Consider the following 20,084-nt stretch of genomic DNA (forward strand, 5'->3'; position numbering starts at 1 on the left):
CTTTGTATTATCACCGTTCAGCGCTCCATGGACAGAGCCTGCCACCCCACACAGCAGCCCAGGGGGGAGATAGTTACCCCCCCAACACCCCACCCTATGCCCCATAACCCCCAGGGCCTGCTCTGTGCTCCCAGGATCCCCCTTCCTTAGTGCCCCCGAGGCCTCCCCATGCAGTTCACCATCTGGAAGGCCCTGGATCTCCCCCCTGCACCAAGCTGCTCTCACAGACACCCACCAGGGAACTGCACATGCTAATGAGAAGGGGGGATAATTATAAACGGGCGGAGGAGGGGAAGGGGGGACCTGACGCAAAACAACATGAAGCGCTGTTGCTGAGGCACTGGCTGGAACAAGGGGGGGAAGGGGCGGTTAGCTAACAGCTGCCCTTGTTTAAGATTCAGGTGAATCCTCGCAGCCTCCCAACGCCCTGGTTGTCTGAGCTGAGTCACTGCCAGCCTGCGCTGCACATTGCTGGTTGCTCACGACACAGCCCTCAGCATGCAGAGCTCAGCCCCTGTGCTAGGTGGGGGAAATCATAGATGCGTAGAACTGGAAGGGCCCTCGAGAGGTCGTCTAGTTCAGTTCCCTGCACTCAAGGCAGGACTAAGTATTGCCTAGATCAGCGGCTCTCAACCTTTCCAGACAACTGTCCCCCTTTCAGGAGTCTGATTTGTCCTGCGTACCCCCAAGTTTCACCTCACTTAAAAATGACTTGCTTACAAAATCCGACATAACAACAGATAGGTCACAGCACAATATTAATGAAAAGTTGCTGACTTTCTCATCATATAACTATAAAATCAATCAATTGGAATGTAAATATTGTACTTACATTTCTGTGTACAGTCTACAGAGCAGCATAAACAAGGCATTGTCTGAAATTTTAGTTTGTACTGACTTCACTAGGGCTTTTTCTGTAGCCTGTTGTAAAACTAGGCAAATATCTAGATGAGCTGATGTACTCCCCAGAAGACTTCTGCGTACCCGCAAGGGGGACACCATACCCCCGGTTGAGAGCCACTAGTCTAGACCAGTGGTTCCCAAACTGGGGTGCGTGAACCCCTGGGTTAACGAAATGTTACAGAGGGTTCTCGGGAAAAAATTCCCTAATGGCAGACAGAGCTGTCCCTAGGGACCCTGGACACCATGGGGCCAGCAGCCTGGAGCCCTCAGACTTCCAAGAGCTTAGCCGATCAAAGCAAGCAGATCTATCACGCTGAGGAGTAGGGTGACCAGATGTCCCGATTTTATAGGGACAGTCCCGATTTGGGGGGCTTTTTCTTACATAGGATCCTATTACCCCCCACCCCCATCCTGATTTTTTATACTTGCTGTCTGGTCACCCTACTGAGGAGATTTAAACTTCAAGACTCCTTATAAAAAATGAAAAGGGAGGTGGATATTTTTTGCTGTTTTTAAAATTAAATAGACAGCTAGTATTGTTTTTTAAATTATTATGAAGAACAAGTTTAAGCTTTGTTGTAACCTGCGTTGTTTGCCTGGACTGCTCAAGACCTAAATGCTTGTGTAGGAGGAACTCTCTGAGTTGGCTTCTTAAATACTTTCATGCTGGTTTCACCTGATACTCCTTGATGAAACATAGGAGCCTTGTCTTATAACAGGCTTACTCAAAGTGATACAAGCTACGAAAGTGAGATCCTGGAAGAGTGTTGCTGTTTTCATAATATAATAAAAATACTGTAATGATAAATAATAATAGTGTGTAATAAGCATGTCATAAAAACAAATTTTATATTCCCAAGATCACTGCTTTTATAATTTGTACTCCGATAAAGGAGAAAATCCCTGGAAATATTTATTTTTAGGAGGGGGTTTGTGAGACTTGACAGTTCAGTGAAAGGGGTTCACAGGTTGTTAAAGTTTGGGAGCCACTGATCTAGACCATCCCTGACAGGTGAAAGGGATTGGGGCTTGGTCTCGGCCAGGGGTAGGGAATCTCACCCCACTCCCTGCTCAGCTCAACTAGTCACCACAAGAGAGGCAGAAATGTGCACCTCTCCCCCCACACCTCCTGCCTGGTGTAGACAGTACAGTGAACCTAGGGTGACCAGACAGCAAATGTGAAAAATCAGGACAGGGGTGAGTGGTAATAGGAGCCTATATTAAAAAAAGCCCCCCAAAAGTCCCTATAAAATCAGGACATCTGGTCACCCTAAGCAACCCCCCTACAACCCCAAGGCACTGCATGGGAATTTAATGGGGTTATTAAACCTTAGCAACTAGTGTGGGGTGGGGGTTGTTTCACAGACTTAGTTCTTGGCCTGATGGGGGTGGGGGAATCACAGCAGGGGGTGGTCAGCCCTGGTCCCACGGTGGGTCAGAAGGCCCCCTGGGTGGGGGTTGCACTCCGCTCTAAGTGCCCATCACCATCATCCCATTGTTGGAGCTCCTGAGACCCAATGGCTGGATCCTGATCCCCTGGCAGGAACGGGCACCTGCCCCCTGCCCCAGCGCCCGGAGCCCTCCTGGGCTGGGAACAGACCCCCAGAGGCCTACCGGCCTCTCAGTCCTGGACTCTCCTTCCACCTGGGCTCGAACCCAGAGCCCCGCGCTCCCAGGCTTGCGCGCTCACCGCTAGGCCACGCTGCCCCCTACCGGCGGCACTGGCTCCCGCCGCCCTATGAAGAGCAGCAGGGCGCCCGCAGCCTTGTCACCAAAACGCCATTCCCCAGCATGCCTTGGGATTACGCGGCCCAGCATGCTCCGCGGCCCGCCGCTGAGCGTCGCGTGTGAGGAGGGCGGGGAGTATTGTTTGCGCATCACCAGGGGCCTCACGGGAGTTGTAGTCCTCAGCCGGACATCCGCGGGGCTCGGCCTCCGAACAGACTACAACTCCCACCAGGCAGTTCGCGCCGCTGCGGCGTCCCGACGCCGCGTCTCCTCTGAAGCATTTTCTCGGGGGCCGCCATCTTTGTTTTTCTCCTCTGCCGGCGCCGCGGAGGGGCCCGAGCGAGGCCGGGCCGGGGCAACGATGCTGGTCTCCCTGCTGTCCAGACCTCCGCCTCCGGGCCTCGCCCGGCTCCTGAGGGCCCGGCCGCCGCCCTCCCGTGGCGCCTCGGCGCGGACAGACCCGGCGGGCGAAGGCGGGGCCGCTGGGGGGCGCAGGGAGCCGCAGTACCGGGGAGCGGCCGCTAGGGGGCGCGGGGCGGCACAGCTGCAGTACCAGCGCGCGGCCGCCAGAGCACAGGGGCTGCAGTGCCGGGGGGCAGCCGCCAGGGGGCGCAGGGAGCTGGAGCGGCTGCAGGAGCTGGGCCTGGGCACGGGCACGGGCACCGGAGGGGGGAGGGTGCCAGGGCTGCAGGAGCTGGGCCTGGGCACGGGTCAGTTCAGGATGCCAGAGCTGCAGGATCTGGGCCCATGCACCACAGGGGCCAGGGCACCGGAGCGGCTGCTCTTAGTGGCACCCAGCCGGGAGCTGGAGCTGCAGGACCCAGGACCGGCTGCGGAGTGGCGTGTTCGTCTCACACCAGACCCCGCGGGGCATCAGAAGAAGGGGGAGAGCTGGACTTGCCGGGACGTGCTTCCTGCGTTTGCTGCTACGCTGGTGTATTGCTACGGCAAGGGCCACGCATCCAAGGGTGACTATTGCTGAGCCCTCTCTTTGCACTTGTGCTGTGTTAAAGCCCAACACTCCCAGCGGGGGATGTTCTTCAAAGAGCGCAGAGGCATTTGGGTGCCTTCAGTGGAGTCCAGGCTTCGCCTGATCTCTGGGGGCAACTCCTCAAATGCAGCTGCCCTAATCTTTTCATAGAGGGGAGCGGCCCTGGGAGCTGGCAGGACCCAGGCGAGCTCTTTGGGGTAGAGCCTGCCCTGTGTTTCTATAGTTTTTAGCACGACGGGGTGCTGATCTCTGTTGTGGCTCCAGGTGGTACCATAAAACAAAGAAGAATGAGCCAACTGTCTTCTGTAGAGATACAAGTTCCCAGAATGCAACTGTCCATGGTTTGCCTGCCTCAAGGTGGAGCACTGCATAGCTGGCTGTCGTGTGCCTGTGGACCACCCACCCGTGTTAGAGCAGAACGCATCTACAGGCTGTGGTTGGCAGGCTGGGCTGTTGTGGGGGATGTACCAGTCTTAGGCCTGTATTTATCCATTGTTTTAGTCTGTGTGTTGGAAGAGTCTATGTTTTCAGATTATTTTAGGGGGAGTTTTCTGCTAGGGAGGTTTGTCCAGCCTTAGGCAAGGGGGTGAAATGGTTCTCCAAGAAGTGAGCCTCCTTTGTACAGTGCATGCAAGTACAGTGCTAGAGTTGCACTGATATTTTAACTCAGGGCAGTTCGCTGCTGCAGACAAGTTTAAGACGTGTGTGCAGTGGAAGAGTTATATACACACCTTGTTAAGGCAAGAGGCGGAATATTCTGAGCAATCTGTGTCTTCAATTGGTGGCAGCCTCTCAGCCGTTGCTTCTCAAATTCCCCAAACACTTATTTATGCACTTGACTTTACTCCCGGTCCCTTTACTCACACATTCAAAGTGCCGTGTGTGTGTGAATGTTTGCAGGATTGGGGCTTTAGTGGTTCTCATGCTTGGCACTTCATAGCGTTTTGTGTTTCAAAGCACTGGGCAAACATTAACGAATTAGGTCTCCCAACCCCTGGCAAAGCAAATCAGTATTATCATCTCCATGATGGGGAAACTGAGGCACGGATTGGTTGTGGTCTCCCTAAAGTCACTGAGTGGAGCTGGGAGTGAAAGCTCAGCTCTGTGGTCTAGCCTGCTTGCTGCTCTGCTATCTTATAGACAAACAGAGCCTCTGATAGCTTTCAAACCATCAGCTGTCTGGTAAGTGCATGCTTTACAAAAAGTGGGGGTTGAGATGCAGGATTATTCAGGGGCTTGGAATGAGCTCCAGTTGCTGGGGTAGAAAGCCCATCCCTGTTGTGTCCTCCTATATAAATTAACACATGCTGTCGTTAATGACTTTTATGTAAATGACTGCATTGTTTGGAATGAGCGTGGGACTGGGAAATGAAAGGTCCTGAGTTCTCTTCCCCTGACTCATTCTGTGGCTTTGGGTAAGACACGCCCTGTGCCTCGGTTTCCCCACTTGTAACATGGGCTTAACACTGTGATGACTGTTGAGGGTGAAACGCCCTATATAAATGCTACGTTTGTTTGTAAGTCACCTGAGAGAGGGTCGAACCTCCCAGTCTTGATTCATGGGAGCTGAAGAATCTCCGAGCACTTTCTAACCTCATTAGAATGCAACACATCTGGCGCCAGCTAGGACTGTGCATTGGTCACACGGAATAGCTCTTAATAGCGCTGGTGGGGACAGAATGCAGATCGACCTCCAAAGCCGCAGGCCCCACGACACAGCAGCCTCTCTTCTAGCTGCAGGCAGTATAGAGCACGGAGTAGAGCGGTTCTGATTCTGTCCCGGAGACAGCAGTGAGGCACAGGCACACGAGCCTGCTCATTACAATCGAAAAGAACTCTGTGTAGCTGACATGTGACTGCTGTTTGCACATCAGCAGCTATTGCCGGGCTAGATGGATCTCCCAGGGAGCCCGTCACCTTTTAAAAGGACAGTGGAAATGATTGAACAGCCGCTTTATTGTGGAGTTCTCTGAGCTGTGCCAATGAGCCAGGGCTTTCAAGTGTCTTTCCCCAGCCCTGGCTCTGAGTATGGAATTTATTTGCTAGTTTATACCCACTGCTGGCTGCTTGCTGGCTGCACATTGCTTGCTGAGCATTAACTGGCTAAGATATAGTTGCACTGTGACACCCCGGGCCTGGATAAGCTTAGTTTGACAGGACATTGTCAAGATAAATTCATAATTTAAAAAGAAGTCCCATCCGTCTCTGCAATGCCAACAATACCAGTGATGAGTAGGACTGAAAGATTTTTTAAACTCTGCGATATTTTCTCTATTAATGCTGCTTGTGCTTGGCCAAGGCATTTAAACTGCTGTGTGCTGGTCAGTTTCGCTTTCTGAGGCTGGTCACTAACTTTCTGGTTCTTGTGCGCCAGCCCAGTGCTGTTGTGTTGGGTTCCTAGCACTGCAGGTGAATCTGGACATGAAAAACAACCCCCCCAAATCTCCATTTTAAACGATAATCATTCAAACATTTCTCTCTCAGATTTTGTAACATACCTGTCTCTCCTAAAATCCCAATTTCAGTTTTAGACTAACCAGCCACAAAAAACCAGCCACGCATAGCAGCTCTGAATATGGAGGCTGTAGAGAGTCTGATTTTCAGATGCACTGAGCATCCACAACTTCTTCTGAAGTCAGTGGGGCTATTGGGTGCTCAGAATCTCTGGGAATCTTGCCATGGAAAGAGGGATATTTACTGGTGTGGGAACAGTGGCCTGGTCCTTTTAAGATTAGAGGCTAGCTTTTGTACTTTGCAAATGGAAATTGTCTGTGGCAGGTGGAGGGTTCTCACACCAGAGATTCGCCAGAATGAGAATCTTTGACTCTAAAGGCCTTTGCGTTTTGTGGAGGGGAGTCAGTTCAGAGTTGAATCTAAGACTGGAAGGAGCCTGTGTACCAGATCTAGTTCGTTCTCATGAGATTTTGCTTCTGATGTCTTGTCTTCCCGATGGGACTGTTGAAATCCTGAGTACAGCTTGGTAGAGCTGCTCTGGTCATCCACCGGGAGGCAGAGAGTCACCTGTTATTGGTGGGACTTGTACGCATGCAGCAATGCAGTACTGTTCCACGTTCCACGTCATTTCCAAAGGAAATCTGGCTTTGCACTCAGAATAGCTCCTTTCCCTCCCAGACACTAAGCTACTTCCTCTGGTTAAATCTCCCCTAAAAGCCTCTCTCTTTTCAGTCTAGGAGTGACATTCCCTGTAATGTGCTTGTGCTTTGTGACGCTCAGCTTGACCGATGATGTGTGTGCATTAAAAGTAAGAGCAGTGTAGTTACTCCATTGAGCCAGAAAGTGGTGCTCTTAATCTACGGGGGAATGTTCACTCTCATTTTGGCTGTTGCAGTCATGTTTGTCTCTAAGAGGGAATGGCTTTGGAGCCCAGTGCTAGTGAGCCCAGTAATGCACGCTGGGCACAGTAGCCCCAGGTGTCAATTTGCTTTTCAGTGCTGTACACAGGAAAAGTCCTTGTTTCCTCTGTCAACGAAATGAGCTCCCTGCTTCCTGCAGTACCATGAGAGGTGCAGCATCTGGAGTGACTCACTCCCAGCTCCCAGAATAGCTCCTGGGCCCTCTCTCTTCTACTCCCTCTGCTGCCATCCTAGTCCTCTCTCTTTTCTGCAGAACAGTGTCAGCCTCCGGAACTCAGATGGCTGGTGCAGCCAGCTGGAGCAATCATCATTTGTATTTGTGTGTCGTGCCACCTACAGTGCGCTAGGTGCTGTCCCAGCATTCAGGGAGTGCTGGTCCCTGTCCTGAGGACGTGCACATCACATTGCTGTAAACTGCACGTTACATCAAGGGTGGCTGGGCGCAGCACACCATGTTCTCTGATGTGCCAGCAGCCCCCCTCCCTTAGCATCCAGACCTGCAGAGCTACACGCTCCATCCAGCAGTGTTCCACCCAGAGTCAAATGCCGGTGGCTAACGTGAAGCTTTGCATCCTGGGAGCTGTAATCCACAGGCCAACCCAGTGTTTTTAAAATGAGGTAATATAGGAATTTCCGCATTTGATCAGACCAGGTTATCCTGCGTCCAGCAGGGACCAAAACCAGCTGCTTCAGAGGAAGTTTCCGTAAATCCCCTAGCGGACAGGTCTGGAATAACCTGCCCATAAGGCAGTTTCTGCCTACCCAGTGTTGTGTAGTAATGCCTCTGGAGCACCAGGGTTCACGTCCCTTATAGACATAAACCGTACCACGTGCAGGTTATATGTGTGCATTTGGTGTGGGCCTCTTGCCAGCCGCTTTACTAGGGTTTCTCCTCTTTGTCTCTCTTAGAAGATGCCCTGTTGGAAGCCGCAAGGATCAACAACGTTTCAGAAGTCGACAGGTGAGTGACTGTTCGGATACTTACGCTGTGTGTTAACATCATTACCCAGGTGGGAGTCTGTCCTGAACCCTTTGTTGTCACATGGGTCCTGCTTTCCTCCAAGATGCTTGCTTTGATTTCACAGGTGTGTCTAGTAATGTGGCTGCTTGGTAGGGTGCGGAGAAAGGAGACCAGCAGTAATGGGAGCTGTGGGTGCTTAGTTCACTGCTTCAGATCTACCTGAGGCCAGTAGTGACTGAGAGTTGCTCCAGTCTGGGGGACTTTGTCAAGCTAGCCAGTGGCCTCAGTCTGCTTCCTAGTGGGCAGGTGTCTCCATCTCTCAAACACCCTTGGGCCTGGCGCTCTTGTTGACAGTCCCAACAGGGAAACCAGGGACTAATGGGCTGTGCAAACTGAGCACCCGCTCACTCCTGCAGGCAAGGTCTCCTGGGTGGGCTGAGACAGGCTGACAGTGCCTCTGCTGTCCTGTTCTGTACACGTGGGGACATCAGTCTGGCCCCGTAAGTTCCCTGGAAGATTAACAGATGAATGCATTTCCTGTGCCCAGAGCACCCCTGCCGGGGACTGTGCCTGGAAGAAAAGGGGGGGTGTCAACTAAAAACTATCTGACGCTCAAGAGGAGAAATCTGCATCCCCCACCTGGCCACAGCCTACGCGGCCTCTGTCAGAGGAGCCTTCCACCTTGTGTATTATTCCACTCAGCCTCTTCCGTCCGGCCTGCCGGCTTCCCGGGAGCTCTCTGCTGTAGGCTGCTGCTTCTGTTTCCTCTTTCTGGGGCCCATCTGGCTCTTAGTCACAGCCCCAGCCTAGGGTAGCCCCCTTCCATTCTTCCCGGGATCTCAGAGGAAGCAGCCTTGTTCTGGTGCACCCGAGGGCCGAGATCTGGCCTAAATCAAGGTTCTCGTAGGATGTTGGTGTGCGGCTAATTGGCACATGTGTTCTGCTGTTGGTAATTGCAGGAAGCTGTTCCTTAGTGATGTCTGGGTGATTTGTGAGTCTTGCCAGGGCGATGAGTGGCAGGGCTGTGCGCCGTGTTCTCTCTCTGTGCTTCCCGTGTTTACACTAGTGTCTGTACAGACTGCTGCTGTGCATTATGCAGCTGTGTAATGCACATTCACTGCCCCGCCTGTGCTTTCATTCCTTCTGACTGCCCCTCCATTTCTATTGCTTGTGCTCCTCCCAAGCTGCTCTCTTCTCTGCTCCTCTTTGCTCCCGCACTCATCTTCCTTCCACAATGTCCCCCTATGCTTGAAACTCCCTGCCTCTCCTAGTGCACCACGTGACCCGCCTCACCATGTCCAGATCACTGCTCTCCCACCCCTTTCGGGGGGTGCCCACGCTGTAGCCTTAGCCCATGTTTCTACTCGTGTTTTTGCCCAACCCTCTCCAACGCTCCACACACGATCCTCAAGGGTGTATTTTTGCTTTGTAGCTGTGCTTGCTTGCATGCATGGCTGGGGGTATGTGTTAAAGCCCGAGCTGTGTTTTAACTCCAGCTGGAACCGGCCCACTCTGCAGTGAGGATACACGCAAGATCATTCAAGTTGGCAGTCCTGCAATGCTCTTCCCACAATTCCCCACAGTTGACTGGGAAAGAATCCTAGAGCATCTCACCACAAAGAACCATGGGACATGCCCCACACACACATGCGAGTGCAGAAGCAATGAGGACACAGTAACATGGGTGGGGATGGTCATACTCAGGCTAACAGTGCACAATCCTGGGTGCCAATCCCCAGGCGAACTGAGCAGTGTAGTTATGCCCTCAGTGATAGCCATAGGGTACAAATTACAGACCATAAATGTAAAAACAGCCCCACCCCCTCCAGCCAACCTGCAGCCATCCAAGACCTTGATGAAGACACGACCAAACCTCCAAAAGCACAGGGCCATTTCCCTGGAGCAAAGGAGAATTGTCTTTAGTTAGTAATAGTATAGGGCTCATGACACATGGCTGAGCAGTTCTAATTCCGCACAGTAGAGGGCAGTGCCATTCATAGACACAACCCAATTCATTACAGTATCGTGTATGTGTATATATACATAGGAATATAGGTATATATGGATTTTTGCCCCTGTTCAACTGTGTGCACTTCGTTTTGCAAGAGAACTTGAGCTGCTCTGAGCCCCAGGCTCTGTGGCAAAGTAGACAACAGAGAGGCAGACTGCTTTAGGGTTTTAAAATTTAATTTCAGACTTGATTAAACCGTAATTTATCCCCTGGCCTCAGATCACTGTATTATAATTATTGAAACGCACTGAAAACCCAATCAGTGCACTAGGCTAAGCCATTGCAGGCCGTGCCTTGCATATCCATGCAGTTGACATCACAGTAAGAATCAGGACATACGTTCTGTATCGTATCATAACCTGTCTCATTAAGCAGCGCCAGTAAAACTGAACAGAGACCGATCATTGCCTGGATTGTAGAACGGCTACTGGTATTATTCAAACCTCGGTCATTTCAGCTAACAGGCTGTGGGGAGAAGCCCCCAGATGTTTGTGAGAGACTGGACCAGGCTCTCTCTCAAACACTGACTTCATCTACTGCTTGCGTTTTTGTTCATTGCTTGAAGGGGCTGACAAGCTTTCTTGCTTTTGCAAGTCAGTAACACAGGACAACTCTTTGTATAGTGTTTTCCGTGCAAACTGTACCTCAGAGCATTTTACAGGGTTAAACAATGCGACTACCAACATGACTAGCAAGGAGAGAGAAATTAAGGGGAATTGGCGAGGGAGAGATGCAGTTTTTCAGTTGTTATTTGACATGAGATGGAGAGTGAATGAGGCAGAGAGATAAAGATGAGCTGTTCTAGATTCATAAGCTGCAGAGAAGGCAGCTGTGAGGATGTGAGTTGTGTTTCTTTAAAACTGCTGGGAGAAGCCAGGCACAGGGGACGGGGGCCGAGGAGGACCTAGGCAGACCTGTACAATGAAGCAGAGAGAGAGAGAGACAGAGGAGCTTTAGGGATAATACTGTGTTCTTTATTCCGACAGAGTTCCTTGTTCAGTGTTAGAAGAAAACTGCTCTCTCTCTCTCTCTGATTCTTTACCATTGTCACGTGATAGCGCTAGCACCAACCGTGGCCAGAGGGGAAGAACAACCTAGTGATAGGGAGCCCCCTGGTGGCAGGGCAGTGAGTTTTAGAAAATCCACAGGGGGTTTCATAGACATAGAGGGTAGTTTTGGACTGGATCGTAAAAGGAACGAAGAACCAGTGGGACATTTGAGGACTGCACTTCTGTATGTGCAAGGAGGCGGGCAGCAGCATTCTGTGTGCGCTGCAATCTGAAGAGCTGGGGATTCGGGCAGCCGTAGGGAAATGAGCTACTGTACTGTAGGGGGTGAGGATTTCAGTGAAGGTGGAGAATAGGCAGCAGCATACAAGCTCTGCTGGCAACAGTCGGCTCTTTAAACATCGGAGATACGAGAGGAGAGGGCAGGGATATGTATGTTGGAATCCAGTGGGAGACTTGAGTCCAGGGAGTCTTGTCTTGACTCTCAGTTAGGTTCTTACCTGTGTGTCAGCTGGTCCCAATGAAGCAAATGTAGGCTGATTTTTGCATTAAAAATAAAAAGAAATTCCCCTTTGAGGAGTGATCCGACTCCCATTGGAGCGGATGGCCAAACTCCCATTAACTTCAGGCCCTGTATGTATTTAGCCATAACTGCAGACAATACCTATTATTCTGGATAGTTTAGTTTCCCCAACCTCCGTTGAGCTGTGTGTGTGTTGAGGGGGAGAGGCAAGGGTAAGCAAGAAGCAAAAGCTTGAAGAAATACTGCCTCCATCCTCTTCGCCTTTATATACAGTATTAATATTGATTCTCAGTGGTTCACTCTTATTTTTTAATAAACCACCTACAGCAGAGTTCCTTAGCCAAATAAATATGATGGAGCAGTATTCTAATAAGTGCTGTGTGATATTGGCTCACAGAAACAAAGTACATGTGTCAACGCACAGTTATCAGGGCAATTTGTAACAGCGGGCAGTCGCCGGCATCTGCATGTTTAAACGTTCAGCAGGCCAGGAGATTGGCATGGAGCTATTCTTCCTTCAGAGCAAGGAGGGGTCAAGAAACTTCACCTGCCCTTTTAAAAGGTGCATTTTGGGCAGTTGAGATTGTCCCGCGCTCTGGATTGATTTTAACTGGGCTCTGTAAACCCCACTGAAAAATTAAAACTGGTTGGGCGACTGGCCATCCCTACCTTGTGTCAAGCAATTCAGCGTGTTTCAGTTGTTCTTTGCATGCCCGGGTAGTCTCGTCGTTTCATGGTCCTCTCCCACTGGCTGTATCCACCTGTTGACTCTCGTCTTCTAGATTGTCAGCTGTTTGGGGCAGGGGCCATCTCTGTGCAGCTCTGAGAACTACGGGGGCCTGCTCCGGGACTAGGGATTTTGGACAATAGCTCAAGACAAACAATACATCATAATTCCAAAACAGACACACAATGGGCCTTGGTCCCCCCTGTCTGCCTGTGGCACATAATAGCTGAGTTTCCTGAGGGCTGTGATACTTATTTCAATTCAGGTGGTTGTGTTCAATGCAGGGGTAACCAGGTAGGGTTTGGTGGCCTGTGGAGCACAGGAGATCAGACTAAATGGTCTGGTGAGTCCCTTCTGGCCTTATAATCTATGACTGTGTGAAAATCATGTAAGGCAAGTACATCCGGCTCTGCCCAGTCAAGGGGACATGCTGGCAGCTCTCAAAGAGCCACAGGGCTGCACCTAATATATAATAAAGGGAAGAGATTGCAGACACCATCCTCTCTGATACCATGGTGGCCCTTATTGCCTACAGATCCCAGCATGCAATGCCTCCAGTCAGATGCAGGTGGAGCGCTGTGCGCTGGGATGTGTAGTCTCCAAAGGCAGTATTGCCGTCAGAAAGATGAATATATTTGAGTGCTGACACTGTGCTGAGCAGTGTACAGACTCAGGGAGTCCCTGCCCCAAAGAGTTGACAGCCTAAAGCAGACACTGAAATGCTGTTCAAATCTATACAAAACACAGAAAGACCAGTCTTGGAGCAGTGGTTTTATTTTTTTCTTGTAGAAATCTCTTCTGGACTTTGTGTGTTTTGCCACATTTGGCCATCCTTGATTTAAATAACCAGGAAGAGCCAAGCTAACCTTTTAAAGACTCCACTGACACCACAAGAAACCCTTGGACTGTTTCTACTTAGAACTAATTCTGCTGCTATTTCCTGCATTTCTCACCCCTTTGCTTTTTACAATCAAGGAGCTTTGCATGAAAATTGCATCCTAGTTGCTTAGGAATTCATCCGTTCCATCTCAAGCTATAATCCTGTGCTTGTGGATCAGGGTGATCCAGTCAATATAGTGTACTTGGACTTTCAGAAAGCCTTTGAGAAGGTCCCTCACCAAAGGCTCTTAAGCAAACTCAGCAGTCATGGGATAAGAAGGAAGGTCTTCTCATGGGTCAGTAACTGGTTAAAAGATAGGAAACAAAGGGTAGGAATAAATGGTCAGTTTTGACACTGAAGAGAGGGAAATAGCAGGGTATGTACCAAGGATCTGTACTGGGCCCAGCGCTGTTCAACATATTCATCAATGATTTGGAAAAGGGAGTGAGCAGTGAGGTGGCAAAATTTGCAGATGATACAAAATTATTCTGGATAGTTAAGTCTAAAGCAGACTGCGAAGAGTTCCAAAGGGATCTCACTGAACTGGGTGACTGGGCGAAGAAATGGCAGATCAAATTCAGTATTGAAAAATGCAAAGTAATACACATTGGAAAACAGAATCCCAACTACGCATGCAAAATGGTGGGGTATAAAGTAGCTGTCACCACTCAATGTGCAGCGGCTGCCAAAAAATCGAACAGAATGTTAGACGCCATTGGGACAGGGATAGATGATAAAACAGAAAATATGATGTCACTAAATATATCCATGATATGCCCACACCTTGAATACTGTGTACAGTTCTGGTCGCCGCATCTCAAAAATTATATATTAGAACTGGAAAAGGTGCAGGGAAGGGCAACAAAAATTTTTAGGGGGATGGACCAGCTTCCGTATGAGAGATTAAAAAGACTGGGACTGTTCATCTTAAAAAGACAAGTAAGGGAGGTTATGATAGAGATAAAATCATGAATGGTTTGGAGAAAGTGACTAGGAAAGAGTTATTTACCCCTTCACACAACACAAGAACTAGCAGTCACCCAATGAAATTAATAGGCAACAGGTTTAAAACAAACGTAAGAAAGTACTTGTTCACGCAACACACAGTCAGCCTGTGGAACTCATTGCCAAGGGATGTTGCGAAGGCCAAAAGAATAACTGGGTTCAAAAAAGAACTAGGTAAGTTCCTGGAGGATACGTCCATCAATGGCTATTGGCCAGGATGGTCAGGGCAAGGTTCTAACCTCTAAAGCTGTATGTGATGATGTTTGATGCATAACAACTTCTGCCATACATGTTTCAAATCTCTCATCTATCACCATGTCCTGGTATTTTCATGCCATGTGTATTAAGACATGAAAAGTAAAATGAGGTTTCTGTGACTCCTGATTGTGTCTCTCCATTCAGCAGTGGCTTACTACTTAGATATCACGCACCTCCTTAAACAACGCCACTGGCTTCCTGTTCGTTTCTGGGTACAGTTCTTTCCCTTTTCCCCCAAAGCCCTCTGAACTTACTCCAGCATGCTTCCTTGACCACCTGTCTCTCTACTCCCTGCTCACCGTCTCTGCTTATACAGGAGAGTGGCCTTGCATCTGAAGAAGTGGGTATTCACCCACGAAAGCTCATGCTGCAAAACGTCTGTTAGTCTATAAGGTGCCACAGGATTCTTTGTTGCTTTTACAGATCCAGACTAACACGGCTACCCCTCTGATACTTGCCTCCTCTTTGTCCCTTCAGACCATCTCGCCACACTTCGTGTAAGAGCCTTCTCCTCTGCAACTCCTCCAGCTCGGAGCAGGGTGTCTGTCTTCCTCCATCTCATTTCAGACCTCAGTTGAAAATATCTGTCTTCTGCCTTGCAGAATACATCTTACATACGTCTTACATTCTCTCTCCCTGTGCTGTGGTTTAACTGTCTGTCTTGATTCCTTGTAATGTTTTGGATTGGTTTCTATATACAGAATAGTTGTACTGTACCAAGGCAGTAATTATTGGCCATTAGATGATCGCTAAAGGATTCAGAAGCAACTGTAGTCTTTAGGCAGCCTGCCTCTAGGAAGACAAGAGCGTGATCAGAGGTTTTTGCAGTGGCTTAAGTAGTCCTCCTCGATGGACAGACCCTTTCACCAGAGTTTAGAAGAGGAGCTTATGCTGTAATGTTAAAATATACTGTTTTTTCTTGCAGTTAAAGTTGCAAAGCTGAGGGCATGTCCCAGGAGAGTGAGCCACCCCTGCAGTTAAACCAGGGGTTCTCAAACTGGGGGTTGGGACCCCCTCAGGGGGTCACGAGGTTATTACATGGGGGGTCGCGAGCTGTCAGCCTCCACCCCAAACCCTGCTTTGCCTCCAGCATTTATAATGGGGTTAAATTAAAGACACTTGTTTATATATTTATAGGGGGGGGGTCGCACTCAGAGGTTTGCTATGTGAAAGGGGTCACCAGTAAAAAAGTTTGAGAGCCACTGAGTTAAACAGTAACATATTGGGGTGGGGGTGGGCGGAGAAATGTTTAAGCGACAGACCGAGAGAAACAGAAGCTATTGTTGTTGCAAAAGTTCAAGTTTCCTCTTCCTCCACCTGTCAGGAGGGTGAGCTGGGCATGCTCCCAGGCGCTGAGCACAAACTCAAACATGCCCTCTGGGCTCTGGCTTTAAGCAGCAGTGTCACTGAGTTACTCACCCAGAACTCATGGGATAGGAGGGATGAATAGAAGCCACATCTGTCTAGGGACAGCCTGCGGGGGAGGAGAAAAGTTGCTGCATTGCAACAGGAGATACTCGGCGACAGGGAAGTTGGGTCCTTTATCTCTTTTCTGGATGGATCAAAGTGTCAGAGTTTTAGGTCCTGTTTACTTCAAGGCAAAATAGTGTCTACTCCAAAAGCAACGTGTGTCACTCTCCCCTCGCACCCATCTTGAGCCCTGTCGGAAAATTCCAAAGCACCTCAAGATACTCTGCTGGTCAGATCATTGAGTCATATCAAACCCTCTTCTTATTTAAAAGGAGATGTTGCCCTGCACAGAGTTACTGGTGGATCTTTGCATTGTTACCAACTAGGCAAAGGGCGGTTTTCATATAGAACTGGAACCAGACGTGCCCAGATACCACGAGAGAAACTGTTCTCAAAGAAGCAACTGTACTGGAAATTTCACAAGAAAATCCGTCCTTGTGAACTGTCCAGCTTGGCTTAGAGGAACATCCAAACTCTTTGACACCAAAGCAAACTGAGGCCGAACTTTGATAATCCTGAGATTCTTTTGAAACCCTTTAAGAAGCTCAGCCTTTCATCAGTTCACACCCCAGATATTTACTTATTGACACTGATTCCCCGTGTACCCAACAGCTGAGGATGCGTTTATCTCATGAAAAAACGTCGTGATGGTATTCATGTTGTTGGAAGTGCACGTATGTGTTAAATTGTTAATAGTGAGCACCCTGGATCTTGTTTGGTTAAAATGTCGATAGACATCCTAAGCATTGATCAGAGGATTTTATTTAATTAAAAAATATGTCCCGGCTGGTAAATACATTTGACTGTCTAGGATCTGAACAGTGGTCATCACTTTATCGATTGTCATATCATTAAATCAGGCTGGGAAAATATTAATGATAGATTTACGCACCCTGAACATAAAGTTCAGTTGTCTAGCAAATCTGTTAAGTTGCTCGGCATCTTGCGGCGATTTAAAAAAATGCTCCTAAATGAAATGTCAATGCATATTACGCTACATGATGTGACTCTAGTAATTTTTCATACTAGGTTTGATCATTTGGCATTCCACATGCTTCAGATTACTTAAGCTGGGTTCCTAAATGGAAAACTGCTTGATTAATTCCAATACCTTAGGCCTTGACCCTGTAATCAGCTCCTCTAGTGAGTACTCACCCTTCGCATGGGTGTGGGGTCTTTCATAGGAGGTTTAATTGGGGTATCAGGGCCATCAACAGTTGAATGATCATGAAAGAAGAACACATATGGTATATATTGATAAATGAATTTCCAGAGCAGTTTTTAGGAAAAGCCTGTCACTGTTTCACAATCTCCATAATTGTGAATGCTTTCTAAGAGGAAGCGGTGCCTTTGCACCAGTCCTTCCCAGGACGAGGTGCACCTTCCTGGTGAGGAGGAGTAGGGCTGAGAGGGTCCCATTTGAATTCAAGAGAGAGCAGGCACTTACAAAGCTGTTGTGTAGCAGGTTGCATGAGATATAAAAGCAAACACTTGGGGGTTTTTCAGGGAGTCACAGTGCTCTTGTTGCTAGTATAGGGGAACGGGGAAATCTTGTTCATGGCTCTGTCACTGACTGGGAAAACCGATTACATTTCCTGGGTCTCAGTTAACTTAAATGGGGCAATTCTTTGTGAACTATTCTAGCCCCTCTGATGAAAGATACAGATAAAAGCCAGGCACTATTATTTATTAGTTAAAAAAACAAGTAGTTTCACAAGCCAGACCTGCCCAGCCCTGAATTCTGCCAGTTTTGTAGCCTTAAAGTGTTTTATTGCCCTGTTACTGTGTGAAAGACCCACCCAAAGAGGGGAAATTGTAACTGACTGTACAGAGGAAACGGTGAAACTGACTATGTACAAAGTGTTTTCAAATGGTCAAAGTAAACCAAGTGAAAAGGTGACACGGTTTGGTTGCACTCTTTCCTCTGAGTCATTACTGAACTATGGCCTCAGAGCCCTAGAATTTCAGGCCAGATGGAACCAGCAGGTCAGCTGGTCTGACCTTCTGTATCTCACAGGCCACCAGCCCCACTCAGCACCTGCACACTAAACCCAACAACTGAAATGAGACCATAGTAAAGGAGACCAGACTCTTGTGTGCAACAGGCAGAGAATAGGAGAGACTGCTGTGCACCAGTGCTCGAGGTCCCTGCAGTGGTAGGGAAATGATTTAATGCAATACACCCAGATAATCCTGGCAAGTGACCCGCACCCACATGCTGCAGAGGAAGGTGGAAAACCCCAGGGTCACTGCCAATCTGACCTGGGGGGAAAATTCCTTCCGTACCCCATGTATGGCGATCAGTTAGACCCTGAGCACGGGAACAAGAACCAGCCAGCCCGGCACCTCTGAGGGAGAGAGTGCTCGGTGCCGCCTCAGAGCCCTGGCTGGCCCTCCTCGCCCAGCGCAGTGTTAGGATGGCAGGAAGTGGCTGTGTACCGTGGTGGGTGAAAGAATTAGGTATTAACATAAAGGATGTTGGGCTGGAGTCAGATGGTAAAGATCAGACATGAAATGATACCATTCTCCGCCTCTGCCTCCTGTTGATTTGGGGCCAAATTCAGCTCTGTTTTGAGTGGATGCATTAACTTCATTGGAAGTCAGGGTTGAATTTGTCCATGGGGCTACAGTAAGCTGGGACTCTCTGAAGTGGGAAGCTTGGCATTCAAATTCTGTGAGGAGACAGTGCCACACAAAGATCCTCCCAAGGAAGCCTTTGTTGGGGTTATTGGCACTCCATTTCTGTCCAAAGGGACTGTGTAAAGTGAAGTTGGCAGATGGAGCAGTGGTGTGGATTCATGCTGCAGGCAATGCCACTTCGAGCGAGACACTTAACCGCCGTGTCCAGAAGTGGCCATGAGTCTGAGACGGACTAGCCCAGCATGTCTCTGTTATTACTGTAAACACAGCCCTTATGCACTGCTGCTCACTAAAGATAACAATCTACACTGCACACAGGCTGCCATGCCATGTGCTCCAGCACTTACTGTGCCTTACACAGGGACAGGAGAGAATTCTGAACAGGCAAGGATGTTTTTTTTCTTTCTACCAACTTGTATCTAAGGGCTTAACTGCACCACGCAGCTTTTAAAAGACTTTTAAAGTCAGTGTGCGTAAACGCTCTTTTTTGGTACTTTGTTGGCACTTTTGCTGACAAAATACTTCCAGCCCCGCAAGTGGCAGAGCGCTTGCTGACAAAGCCGCATTCACACTGCCACTTATGTCGGCAAAACTTTTGTCTTTCGCGGGGGGGCTTATTTAAGTACCCATGAAAAACAAAAGTTTTGTCGACAACTTCGCAGTGTAGACAATCGCCAAGAGAGCTCTTCAGATTGCAAGGGCATGCTTAAAGTTCTGTTGCCTCTTTTCAGTGATTAGACTCAAGAATGGAAGGAGGTGCAGGGGGAGGTGGAAGACTTATCTCAAGGATGAACAAAGACTGATTGCTTGGAACACATCAGGGTTATATGGTGGTAGCACCATTTTTTCATGCAGTGACTAAAATCGTCTGGATTAGTGACGTTACTGAGTGTGATAGAAATCTGGTAAATGTTTACTTGGAAGTCTGTTAATCTCCCAAACGTTTGTTCCTGTCACTGGCCCATTGAACTATAAACCCATCTAAGATGTCCTTAGTGCTGACTGTATCCCTGTAGTGATCTTGGTCAATTTCAACATCATTAACTCTTGAATATAACTATCCAAGAAGTCAATAGCCGGAAGATTTAGCCTGCTGACTGTCCCTGCTCACCATGTGCACTAAGGATGTAAAAGGTTAAACAGTTAACTGGTTAACCAATAAGCATTAAGCTTACCATTAACTGGCCTTAACTGCTAACCCCGGCAACCTGTGGCAGTCGAAATGACCCCAGTCTCGGCTGTGCCACACCGTCCGGTTTAACTACATTGGTCAGTAGTGTGAAAACAGCCTCATCTTTCTTTAGTGTCCCTTTAGCCCCTCAATCATTCAGTGGTCCCACTTTGTTTGGCAGGCTTCCTGCTTCTGATGTACTTAGAAAGTTTTTGCTGCTAATTACTGAGTCTTTTGCTGAGTTGAGTTGCTGAGTCAAGTTACTCTTCAGATTCTTTTTTGGTCCGCTCAATTAACAACAAAAGAACGGCCCAATGATCCATCTAGGCCAATATCCTGTTTTCTGACAGTGGCCAATGGCAGATGTTTCAGAGGGAATGTACAGAACAGCAATCCTTGAGTGACCTGCCCCCTGTTGTCCACTCCCAGCTTCTG

The 20,084-nt window shown here is 48.8% G+C and overlaps 1 protein-coding gene across 1 annotated transcript in view; it reads left to right on the forward strand.

The window, feature by feature from the left end:
- Positions 1-2,931: 2,931 nt before the first annotated feature.
- Positions 2,932-20,084, forward strand: part of CLPB (caseinolytic mitochondrial matrix peptidase chaperone subunit B) — a 127,749-nt gene continuing 110,596 nt past the window's right edge. The window contains exons 1-2 of the mRNA XM_045023055.1: positions 2,932-3,599; positions 7,906-7,957. Of these exons, the coding sequence (XP_044878990.1) occupies positions 2,993-3,599; positions 7,906-7,957 (659 nt within the window). The 5' untranslated portion in view covers positions 2,932-2,992. The remainder of the gene's footprint in view (positions 3,600-7,905; positions 7,958-20,084) is intronic.

This window comes from Mauremys mutica, chromosome 1, assembly GCF_020497125.1.
Source record: "Mauremys mutica isolate MM-2020 ecotype Southern chromosome 1, ASM2049712v1, whole genome shotgun sequence".
Taxonomy (NCBI): Eukaryota; Metazoa; Chordata; order Testudines; family Geoemydidae; genus Mauremys; species Mauremys mutica.